This window comes from Vanellus vanellus (genome assembly GCF_965231255.1).
Source record: "Vanellus vanellus genome assembly, chromosome: 4".
NCBI lineage: Eukaryota > Metazoa > Chordata > Aves > Charadriiformes > Charadriidae > Vanellus > Vanellus vanellus.
Genome location: NC_138909.1, coordinates 19,911,685 through 19,923,908, shown reverse-complemented (window position 1 = coordinate 19,923,908; position 12,224 = coordinate 19,911,685). Strand labels below are relative to the sequence as shown.

Sequence of the window (12,224 nt, the reverse complement as noted above, 5' to 3'; positions counted from 1 at the left end):
TGTTATGAGGTCCAGAGTTACAGCATATCAAGAAGAGCAGTTCTCCACCAGATAAGCAGATCAGAGCAAGGAAGGTATCGTCACTATGCTGTTTCAAAGCCCCTGTTGTCATCTTTTTTCTGTTAGAGATCCCTTGAGACTTAATGGGATAGCATCCCCATCTCCCTGGCCACTGTCCAGTATGATTATGCCTTCGTCCTGGGGTAGCATAACTTTGAGGTGATACTTCAATATTTGTCTCTTTAGCTTAGTCACCAATTAAGAAAAAGAAACTAATTTTCTGAGTTATTGAGCGTTTTGTCCTTTCTATGTATCTACAGCAGCGTTGCTGTGTCTGTGGCAGCAAAAGCAAAGGGCAAGCTGTCACATAACAGTGTTTCACCTGATGCCCTGCAGACTGGGCCTGTGTTTTTACGACAATGAGTAAGAAAGAGTTTTTCTGTGTGCTGTGGTAATTGCATTTGGCAGATAGCTACCTGGTTCCACGTCTGTCCCTTTTAAACTCTGCAGCTGAGAGAGGGTTGTTTGGTCTTTAATATCAATGCTGAAATTCCAGTTATTTTTCTGCTGCCTTGCACAATATAGTTTATTGGGAAGTAAATGGTCTCCCAAGAGCAGTGGTGGAAGCCCTTTCATACCAGGTACTAAAAGTTAAGTTGGTAGAAGTGGTGGGGGTGAAGTGATGTGACGAAGCCAGCCTGTGTCTGGAAGGCGGGCAGCTGACTGCATGTAGCTTCCCTACATCTATAAATAAGTGTGGGTAGGCGCACCTGGCTGCTTTGACTAGCTGTCAGAAAGCTCCAGCCTCTATAAGTGGTGAGCTTCAGCATGCCTGAAATGGAAGTCGTTAGAAAGAAAACACTCAGATAATCTGGTGAAGGCTTCCACAAATAGGTGTAGATTTTGGAAGGTATGGATGGCCCTTTCTGATGTCTGGTTCTGCATTTTCTTTTGTCAAGAGGAGTCCTTAGAGTTGCAAATCACTTCAAAAAACTTGGCCTTGCACTTGAAGGACAATTACTTGTTATGTTGCTGAACACATCTCAGTTTTCAATCCTCCGCTCCATACTGCAGGCCTGGATGATAGCGGATAGCTCCTGGCATAAGATAGTCTCGTGGCAAGGCTTTTAACTCTGAAGTTAAATGTTCACGATGGTGTTTCTTTCTCCTGCAGAAGCACAGGCATGCCTTCTGCTCTTTCTCCAATGTCCTCTCCTGCCGGTTCTGTGAGTTCTCAGCCGGGATCGAATGCTAGCAACTGCAGTGGCAACAGCATTGGCTCTTCAATCACTGTCCCCTATAATATCCCAAGCATCGCCTCTTCCTATGTCAACATCACTTCCTGTATCCTCTATGCGTATGATATTTGGGAACAGGCTGATGCACTGGCCAGGAAGAATAAGGGTAAGTTTTTGCCTTCTGGCTTTTCTGTCTTGTGTGTTGTGGTTATGTGTATGTTCTCGCTTAAATCCTAACACTCAACGGAGCAAACACCATACCTAAAGATCAAAGCATTAAATATGTTGAAATAGACAGCTATGGCATATTGGCAGGTTATTGGCAGAGATACTTGATGGTGATATATTGAGGAGTGTTCCAATTAAAAGATAGTCTTGGCATCCTCAAACGTCTAAGAGCTAAGGGATGAGGGTATCAAATGCAGGAAACCAGCCAACTTGCTTCATGGTAACACAAGAAGCATAAGGGGTTTTTTGCTGTTTGTTTTTCCCTTTGGGGCACAGAGCTTTTCTGAGTCGGTTCACTTTCTATAAAAACAGCTTTTTGGCCTGTAGCATTGTGTTTTAGTTTGTTTGTCAAACTTCCAGGTATTTTTGTCTTGAAAACGGTGAAACTGGCTTCTCTAACAGAGGATCTGAGCAGCACTTGAATTGGAGTCCTTGCTGGGCACGTGACCAGTATTTGCCGGTAGCATTTCCTAAAATTGCTGCTACTTTTTTTATTTTACAGTTTTGTTAATAAAAAAGTTGTATTGTCCTGTGGTACAAGCAGTGGTGAGTAAGCAAAAGCCCTAGAGTGGGTGCAGTTCTATAACCTGCCATCCCACGTGGCATTTGCAGTGTCATTTTTCATCAAACACAAAGTTTTGTGAGCTACTGTGGGCAAAGGGACGTATTGCCACGGTCTGTTGGCAAACTTGCAAAAGAAAGTAACCATGATGCGCCTGGCTGAATTGTTGGAAGGCTGTAAAAGTACTCATGCTAATGAGGCAGTTGCTGAAATTCAAAAGGCTTTGCAAGTCACCTTTGAATAAAGTAACTCCAGTTGTTGGCTGTCTTGTGAGCAAATCTGTGCTCGCAGCAGCAATTCATGTGTAGTATTTTGGATTATGTCCTCAAAAGGCTGATAAAAGACTGTCACACAGAAGGCTCAGTGGATACTGCTGGTAAGCCAGAGGAATGAGTCATGGAGGAAGACCTGTAGGAGGGACAGCCTGAGCACAATCTTTCATCAATCAAGAGTAAATTCAAAACCTGCTCTGTGTTGCAGTAAATACTCTCAAGGGAGTGGATCTGTGCAGGAGAACAGTAAATACTCCTGTAGGCTTTGCATTTGCTGTCACTGTTCAGGACGGTGGAGGAGTTCCAGTTCTGATATTTGTTGATATTTGGTGTAATGTACAGGTTCTAAGAGGTACAGAGAGTGAGTACCTAAAACTATTGAAAAGGCCACATCCTTGATTCTTTTATGCAATTCATAGGGCTTAAGAAGAAGAAAGAGCAGTGGCCTTCAGCTATCAAGTTCCCTTAAATGGAGAAGTTAGTGGAAAGCAGTTAGTTATAACTGATGTCCAAGGCACTTGTGCTGAGGTGTTTTCTGGCGGGTCCAAAACTAGGTGCTTCCAGTGCAGGACCCAGCTCCTCACTTCAGAGCAGTGCGTAATTCAGACCATGAGGCTGTAACACGTTGCCTTCTGGCCTCTGATGTTCCACAGCAATGACGAGCAGAGGTTGCATGTGTGCATGTAAAGTCACTCTCCTTTCACGTGGTGCTGTGGTCACAGATCAGATTAACTTCTGTTTGCTCAGGCAGGGAGTTTGGACTCCTCGTCTCTGCTTGCAGCTCTTCCGTTCCCCATGAAGGGAATGGATACCCATTTTGTAAACAAAAGAAGGAAAATCAGGGGAAATGCGTTTTCTGCTTCTGAATTGGAAAGTATTAGAAGGAAAGCGTTGTGTTCTCTGCTTCTGAAGAGTTCCTTGCACAGCCAAGCAGAAATTTTCAGCCTCCAGGTTCAATCTTTGTGTGTAAAAAAGTAGAGCTGAGAATGGCCAGGTTCTCAAAAGGTATCTGGCAAGACGATTGAGGCTGGAGGGACTGGGGTGAGCCCGTGTTGCTGGAAGGCAGGTCACGCAGCAATGTCTTGGAAAGGTGTGATAATTTCCTGTAACTCACTCTCACCTGCCGAGATGATTGCCAGCACAGAGCAGGGCATTTAGCCTGCCAGCACCTCCCGGCAGGTTCAGATATGCTGCCAGATCCATTTTCTGCCTGTGCCGGAGGAGGAGCACGGTGCCTGAATTTGGTGGCAGGATAGGACTCTGTTAAATCTGCCTGATGTGCCCAGCTGTAAGCAACTCAAATCAGAGCTGTATAGCCTGCCAAGCTATCCAAATTTTTAAACCTGCTCAATTGAGAAATCATGATGCCTTCGACGTTTGAGGATGGATGAAGGAGAGGGACCAGTCCAACGACAGCTGTGTGTGCTTCTGGGCATTGCTCAGAAAGACACTCGAATTTGGCCTGTTTAAAATCTGGGGGAAGCACACAGCACATGTGTGAAGACCCAAACTTTTGCCCACCTACCATGGAGTCTCGACGTCCCTTTAAACCCAGCGGTTGGGGAGGCAGTTCAGTGTATGCAGGTGTGTGTGAGTACGTTTTCCTCTCATGTGCCCTGCCTCGTGTGCTTGGTATGCTTCCCAGCCTTCTAATGTTGCTGAGCTCTTTGCATTAATGCGTTTAATGGGACTTGCCGGCTGACAGTGTGCTGCTGTTGTCGCTCCTTGCTGCCCCCTTGCCTGTCAGACATGCCTGTTACGTGAAACCAACCACATGTTTTCTCTCTCCCTACCCTTTTTCCAGAGTTTTTTGCTGAACTCGGCACAGCGACGTGCGCTCTGGCACTGAACAGTAGCATGACTGAACTGGTACGCTACACTAGACAGGGTTTACAGTGGCTGAGACTGGAAACAAATACGCCTTAACTGGTGCTCCAGGTGGTTAAGTACCTTGAACTTTTTTGCACTTTTGAAGCCTCAGAAACAGTCTGACTTGTTGAATCGTTGGATACAAAGCACCTGCAAGGGAAAATAAGTTAAGGTGGAATGGATCTGGTTACACTGGAAAAACTTTGAATGGTGTTTGTAGGGTAGCGCTTTGCTGCCTTGAAAAAGAAGAGATGGAGGAAAGCCTCGATGATGATGGCACCTTCCTTTAAAACGACAAAGTGCAATAAATTGTCTGAATGGCTCAATGTATTGATGGTCTATATACATTTCTATTACGAATAACCAGCAGGACAATAATCACACATGAAGTGCCGACAAGAAGGAAATCTGCCTCCAGACGTTATTACGCAACATCCCACAGTCCACAACAGTTGTGTGCCCAGAAGACATGTCAGAGAAGTGTTTTTGCAAGCACGGATGCAATCTTTGGTGTCTTTGTTCCTCAGATGGCAAGTAGCAACCTCATCAGCACCGAACAGCATTATGTTACAGTAAAAACAGCAAATTGGTCTGCCTTGCCAGCTTTCCAACCTAACCCTCTTGCATTTGTCAACCAGCTGCTGTCCTGAGAATTGGGGGAAGCCACTGCCTTCAGCGCTGCAAGTTCACTTTTTAAGTCATTGCTGCTCTGGTCCTCCTCCTTGCCACACACTCGTGCACACACATGCCCTTAGCACTCGAACTATGTTACTTAGGGTCTTGCTTGGTTTAAGGCTTGTAAGCCAAACACAGCTGGGGTGCCAAAATGACCAGGTATGGTTGGAAACAGCTCTACCCCTCTTCTGTGGTGGAGGGACATTGCTCACACTGAGGACTCCTTGTCCGGTTGCTTATTGTCGCTTCAATGGGTGGGGGTGGACAGCTGTACTGGGTCACCGTGGTTGCTTGGACATCGTTCTGAGTCTGAGAGGTTACATGGGGAGGAATCGCTTCTGTTTACGTGGCTGAATGTGGAACATAAGACAAATGTTGCGTTTGGATATTTGCCTGCAACCATTGCTGGTCTCGGTGAATATCTAAGAGCAGGATTTGGTACCAAAGTAGGGCATCCTTCATGTGGGAGATAACTCACTTGCTCTTTCTCAACCAAACTACAGCATGGGCCCAGCAACTTAGAAATCTGCAACTTAGACCACTGGGATCCTGCCTTAGTCTTCCCGCACCTTCAAGGGACTGTCCTTTTATGTTCACTTTATTAAAAGCCATAGTGCATTTCAGGGATAAGCTGTCCTAACCAGTGGAAGAAAGGTCCATGTCCTCCCCCTCCCCGTTTTACTTATCAAACTTCACTTGTGCTCCTTCTCCCTGGGGGAGAGACTGCTCTGAGTAAGCCAGGGACAGAGAGGGGCTCAGCATTAACTGTTTTGTTCTCAGGAAGCGCAGGGATGGCCAGCTGGCCTGAAGTCTTGATGTGCACTTTGGAGCTCAATTCCAGACTAGAGGGTCGATACCTTCTTCTGACTTTATCTTCCATCAAAGCTATTCTTAGGATCACCAGCTGAGGGGGAGGAGAGAAAGAAAAAAGCTTTATTGAACCTGAAAACCTCTGTCGGAGTCTGCCAGAACCGTAGCAGAGTGTTAGGGGTAAGCGTAAGGTGAAGCAGGGACATGAGTGTGTCCCCCCCCCAGTACTTTCACTTGCATACACCCACCTCTCTCCTTGCTGCCAGGCTGGGTTCCCAACGGAGAGCCACTTGCTCACAGCTTGCCTGCCCCAGGGGGACCTGCTGCAAGCCGCGAGGCAGGGTGTGCAACTGCTCCTGTCCTACCTCCAACTCGGTGCAGCCCGCGGGTGCACCAGGTCCTGTCCTCACCTGCCCTTTGGTCAATTTGCTGCCCAGATAGTGATAATCTGTTGTCCTGATCCTAGGAAAGCAAATGCAAGGGTGTCGGGCAAGCAAAGTTGGTAAGAAGACACCCGGTGAAGGCAGATGAACTATTGGCATTTGCTTCTTTACGGTTGGGAAAAGGCAGCATGCGCTCTGCTACCATGTGGAGGCGGTTGTGCAAGGGCTGCTCCCAGTCCCAGGGCAAATTCCCATGGGCTTCGGAGGAAAGGAGATCACGGGCAGTTCGTGTCAAAGGCATGTGGGGGCTATTTGGAGGCTCTCATTTCAAAAGCGATCTGTGGAAGCATCAATACCAAGCTACATAGCAGGAAGCTATGTTTTGTTTCAGGTCATGGAGAAGACTGTATAAATAATAGGTAATTTTTAAAAAGCCATCATATTTCAACCTTGAGCCAGGTCAGAGGCCTGCAAAGGGTTAGGAAAGATGCTCATTGTTTTCACTTGGGCCTGTTCAGGCCTTTAAAAAAAAAAAAAAACCACAAACCAAAACATAGCAGTGGAGGAAATAGCATTTGCCATTAGGAAAGAAAACCATGAATCCAAGAAAAAACAGCGGTGGTAGTTGAGTCCCAGAAGGAGAGGAGGCAGCTATGGTGGCAAAGCAGCATCATTTCCATGCAGTATTTACTTAGAAGAAATAATACACGTGTTGAAATTGTCAAATGTTCTATTTTTAAGATGCCATTTATTTAATAGCTGAAAGCCCCACTTACATGGAGATGAAGATTTCTTCTCTAACAGGAAGTCAAAAGTCTGACTGCAATGTCCTTGTTCTTGGTTTTGTCCTCTCCCCTCCCTCTTGGTTCCCATTATAAATCTGTACACCTTAAGCTTATTTGGGGGATGTATGTCCCTCTTGTTAATAACTTTTTTCCTGCCCTGTGTGTGATGGAGTTTCCGAAATGGTTGATTCATTCATCTGGGGAAATAAACAATAAATGAAGTAGCCTGTGTTATGAGTTGTTGCAAGAGTCCTCGTGTTCTCAGCTTTTTGTAGAGAAATTGTAATTTGCCTTTTCTCTCGGAATGGTCTTAGTGTTTCCCTTCTGAACGAGGTTTAAGGATGAATTTCTATACAAGAAATGTCTGTTTCAATTGCTCCCCTGTTTATCGCCCCTTGTCCTTTCCTTTAGGAACAAGAATGGGTGCAAATCTAGATGCTCAGAGTGGCAGGAGGATCACGCCTCAAGACATCTGCCTCCTGTCCTCCCGAAAGGGATTCAGGGAAGATTGTGCTGGGGTCAGCTTCTGAGAGCTGCCAGAGCCTGGCTCTGAGCACTCGCTGACCGGAAAATCCCACGGGTTGGTTTCATGCAGTTGAACAAGTTAAATAAGAAAACAAGGAGACAGGGCACACAAATGGCAGTTGAAGCGTGCTGCTTTGCGTGTGCCACAAAGGTGTTGCAGGGCACAGTGCTGGGAGGAAGGTCTGCTCAAGTTGAGTTCATGGATACGTTTCTGAAGTGCTGCAAGGAGGATTCACCTCAGGGAATCCCACAGGATTTCATGCCCCATGGTAGCTCTGCTTCTCATTGGTTAAGCAGGGTGGTCTCTTTGCAATGGCCTTACTCTTGTTTGGGGCTTTTCCCACTTTTTGTTTTATGTCGGGCAATGTAACTGTTCTTGGAAGAATGGTTTTTGCATCTCTCTGTGCACGATTGTGCTAAAATTCATGCATATCATTCAGGTCCTTTCTGCAATAGGCATTGCACCTAAGATGGTTGCTAATAATGGATGTGGTTTTCTAATGTAGTAAATTGTAGGGTATGCTGAAACCTGTTTTAATACCCACTAGATATGTTGCTGTTACAGATGTATATAGCAATGTAGACTTTTTTTGGTCGATGCACTTTTTCACTGCACGCTTAAAATCCCAATGGCAAAATTGGAATTGAAGTATGAATAAAAGGAAAAAATACCTAGTTAGTTAAAAAACAAAACAAAAACAAACCGAAATGTACCCAGATGAGCATCTGCTGGGATTTTTAGCTACAGACTAGACAGGAGGAGCTCGGTGGCGTGTTTGCTCAGGCGAGGTGGGACTGGGACTCGATTCACTGCCATCAATTAGTGTTTCAAGTGGCATGAAACCAGGTCAGCCCCAGGCTGATTAAAAGGTGCGTGGAGGGTAAGAAAAGAGGACGGGAAGATAGCTTGTGGTTGTGGACGTATGTATGTGGATTAAGCATCTGTGAATTTTGTTCTGGTTTCGGTGGGTCGTGAGGGGTAATTGGACACGAGCTGTCCTGTCTGCCGGCCAGGGTGGAGCTGGTTTTCCTGTGTTGCTCTCGTCCTCTGTCCCACCATTTCCTACCCCCTTGTGCCCCAAAAAGTATGTTTCACACACTCCTTGCTTGAGGCAAAAGCAAGGAGGGTTAGTTTTGGAGGTGGGAATGGAGATGGGGAGTGGAAGGAGGGATGCAGAGGAAGGGCGTGCGATGTGCCAGCAGGGAGGTCATCCAAAAGCCAGGGCGTGAGAAGGGGGAGCAGGCGGCCATGGGGCTGCAGCAGGTTTTGACCATCCTGCTCATCTTTCTGCCCTGGGGCAGCGCCCCCCCTTGGCTAAAAGGGTCAAAAATATTTTGGGGTGGTTTTCCAAGAATATTTTGTTGTTGTAGTTTGGTTATTTATTGAGCCTTTATTGACCAAACCTAATTTTGCAACTGTGTTTAAGTTGAGGTTTGTTATACGTTATAGATTAGCTTGCTTTCTCTCTTTGGCTTGGCTTACCCTTTTCAAAGGCAAACGTTATTTTTGGCAGTTTCTCAGCCCTATGCTGCTCTCCAAACACTAAAATAGCCCATTGGCAGCCTGTGCTTTCTTTATATTAATTGCACTTTTACTGACCCCCGTCACTACCCAAAACCAACAGTGTTCCTGGGCCATCATCAGCATTTCTGAATGTGTTTCTGTAAACTTTGCGTTCCTGAAACAAGGACTCGTGCATGTTACAATGGCAGCGTGCGATCACTGCTGGTTTGCGATGTGTTTTGTCAAGGTACAGGGTTCCTGGAATTCCCACTGGGTTTTTCTCCTCTCCTACTCAGTATTGCTGAACTTAAGGTTTTCTTTGGGTCCAGCATTTCCTATCATAGCAATACAGCAATGTTGTCCGCTTCTGTTGAGCCAGCCAAACTGCATCCCAACCGATAGCTTTTTTCTGTTCTCTTTCAATAGTTGAAGCCGTGTATCAGCCCGTATGTGGTCTGTGGCAGCTGAAAGGTATTTCTGAAAGTTGCTCCAATCTGTGCAATTTTTTGCTTGTTACACGTGAGGTGCAGCAGGCTCTGAACTTGCTCATGAGCTTTCCTCGCTGTTCAGAGAAGAGCTAGTTAGGCTTTTGCTTTGTCTTATTTTTCCGGAGGGCGTTGGGAGAGAGAGTTGAGCAAGATGCAATCTGCAAAGCAGAGCAGGAGCTGAAGGTTTTGTGGGTGGTGTTTTCTTTGCGATGTGAATGTGTACGGTAGTGCGGTGGGCGCTGGCAGGACTCGTGTCATCAGGTCTCTGGGCAGTACGTGAATTGTGGCATGCTGGTCAAGCCACTGCCCGTCTGTTCAGCTGCCAGCCTTGCATTTCTGGGTCATTTCTGTGGGATTTCTATTTCAACTGTTACCATACAGGGTTGGGATTTTTCTTTTTTCACCCCGCTTTAGGCATCATCTTAGAGTGTAAATAAAACTGCAATTCTCAGTGAGAATGTCCTTAAAAAGTAACTGTCAGGTTTCCTGAGCACAGGATGAAAAAGATAAAAATCAGATGTGTGATACAGCTTAAAAAAAAAAAAAATCTCCAAAGATACTGTGCCACCAATCTTTTGTTTGTCTTCTGTATTAAGGATGAATTGCTGCGTGTGTGTGTGTATGTATATATAAAATTAAAATATGAATTTTGACTTGTTTGTCTTCAAGTTCTTCAGATGAAAGAGATGTTGGTCAAAATTGTAAAGACGAAATTAAAAGCGAGCTGCCTGGGGGAGGGGGTGTTTCTTGTTTTGCTGAGATGTCTCGCCCTCCTCTGTGCTCTGCTCACGCACAGTTGCACAAGCACAGCCCCTGGGTGCAGCTTTGCTCGGAGGCGAGGGCTGGTGTGGCCATGCAATTTGTGATCATGCCACGCATCTTCCTTGGTATGCAGTTGCATTTCTTAAAATATTCGACAGCACAAACTTGTCACTGCCTTCACCTCATTGCCGCTTTTTTGAGGGAAGATATCAAAATGTTGCATTTCAGGTTTTTTAACCTTGAAGTTTGAAATTTGGGTGTTCATCCTGATGAGACCGTGATGATGGGATTCATTTTTGTAAGTACTACTCTGGCAAAATATTCAAGCGTGTTTCCAAATCCCATTTATTTTGCCTGAGTGTGGGGTATGTTTTACTGGCACAAGTGTCTTCAGAAGCTCTAGATACCTGGTACGTATGTATTTTCCTTTTTTTCTCTCCTCTAATGGTACATGCGTAGTAGTCCGATGCTGCCCTCTGTCTTTTGGTTTATAACCCGAAAAAGAAAACAGAATTAGTCTTTTGTTTTACTGGTGCCTTTTGTCTGACAGCTTTGACCTTCTTTCGGTGAGGAAGACTTTAATTAAGGGCAGTAACTAACCTTCTGCTAAAGCCCAGTCATCAGTAGGTGTGAATCAGCAGCACATGAGTGCAGGGGGATGAATCTCAGCATAACCCCAAGGGGTTGGAGATAGCAGTGCCCCAGCTAACAACTTCAGCAGGGCTGGGCTGTGTGTTTCTGTGGCCACTGGCTTTACAGAGCAGGGCAAGTGTATGCTCACATCAGCTTTCCTTTTTCCCCTCTGAGAGGCTGTGGTGGAGGGAGTGTCGGCACGCCTTGGAGCAGCGTTGTTGGCACGCCTTGGAGCAGCGTTGTTGGCATGCCTTGGAGCAGCGTTGGTGCCAAGGTGAAATGGGCTTTGTCTGAAAGCCAAAGTGCGTGTGTGTGCAGGCGTTGCAAGGAGGAAAAGAGAGTGTGTGGAGCCAGAGGGGCTGGCCCTTGGGGAAGCGTGAACTCGTAGATCTTTGGCGGTAATTAGATAAGATGGATTATGGTTAGCTGGTGTAGGGGTGCTCCAGCAACCCACATCAGGTGTGGAGTGATTAAAAAGCAAGGAAACCAGCCTGGGGGGAAGCAGACCAAGGTGTGAGTTGCTGGGAAAGAAGCGGTGAGAGAGAGAGAGAGGCATGGCAGTCTCTCGGAGGTAAAAGGAAGACCTTGGGAACCAAATGGGAGTAGCGAGAGCAGCTAGGATGTCCACTGAGGACAGGAAGAAAGAAGGGCTCTTTGGCTCTGCTTTTCCATTCCTGTCCTTTCTGTCCTGCATTCACCAAGATTTTGGCTGGGGAGCTGGCACCTGCTTGGACAAAAGAAAAGTGAGAAGCAGGAGGAGAAAGTTGCCATGTGGCTTAACGTGCAATGACAATGTGACATCTAAATGCACTGATATTGGCAGCTGTAATGTGCTGTTTGTTTCATCTGGCGGCTGTTCATTTGGAGATCTGACTTGGACTGTGTCAGGACAGTTCACGGCTTTGCAATTACTTTCTTCCAGCAGCCCGTGCTGAGTTAGGTGTACTGAAAATGTGTGTAGGGGAAGATAATTTGCTTACGATTCTTGGCCCAAGTTAAGTCTTACCCATCAAGCAAATAAGGACACAAAAATGTTTCTCGTTGGCTATTGAACCAGAGCCAAGCCTCGCTGCCACTCCCAGGAATGGCTGTAGCTGTGTACTTGCAAGCTTAGACTATTAATTTTCAAGACCGTTAATTTAATAAGCATCAGAGAAATTATCCTGTGGGACGCTGCCAGGTAGCAGGGGCGCTTCAGAAGTCAGGCAGGCAGCCGTAGCCACGCACGCGTGCATTCTCTTCATCACAGCCCAGTGTACATGTGTCTTATTATCTCTGTCAGGACGCTGGCTGCCGCACCACCTGATGTAGGTTGTGTGCACTCATTGAAAGATTGAGTCACCATTTCAGTGCAAAACTTATGGCAGGTGTGTATCTGCATGGGCTTTTTGCTTGAAGTGATGGAACACGATAATCCCTGCAGACCAGACAAGTCAGATGGCAGAAATTACAAAGCTGCCTGTTGACTTTTTGTGTGTGTGTGTGTGTGC

At 46.1% G+C, this 12,224-nt stretch overlaps 2 protein-coding genes across 2 annotated transcripts in view; both read left to right on the top strand.

Moving 5' to 3' along the window:
• Nucleotides 1-4,459, top strand: part of LOC309671215 (AF4/FMR2 family member 1-like) — a gene marked incomplete at its 5' end in the record, with an annotated part of 34,348 nt that extends 29,889 nt beyond the window's left edge. The window contains 2 exon segments of the mRNA XM_082482420.1: nucleotides 1,175-1,404; nucleotides 4,105-4,459. Coding sequence (XP_082338546.1) covers nucleotides 1,175-1,404; nucleotides 4,105-4,226 — 352 coding nt within the window. The 3' untranslated portion in view covers nucleotides 4,227-4,459.
• The window catches only part of LOC309670951 (kelch-like protein 8), a gene marked incomplete at its 5' end in the record, with an annotated part of 421,963 nt that overhangs the window by 290,850 nt on the left and 118,889 nt on the right, over nucleotides 1-12,224 (top strand).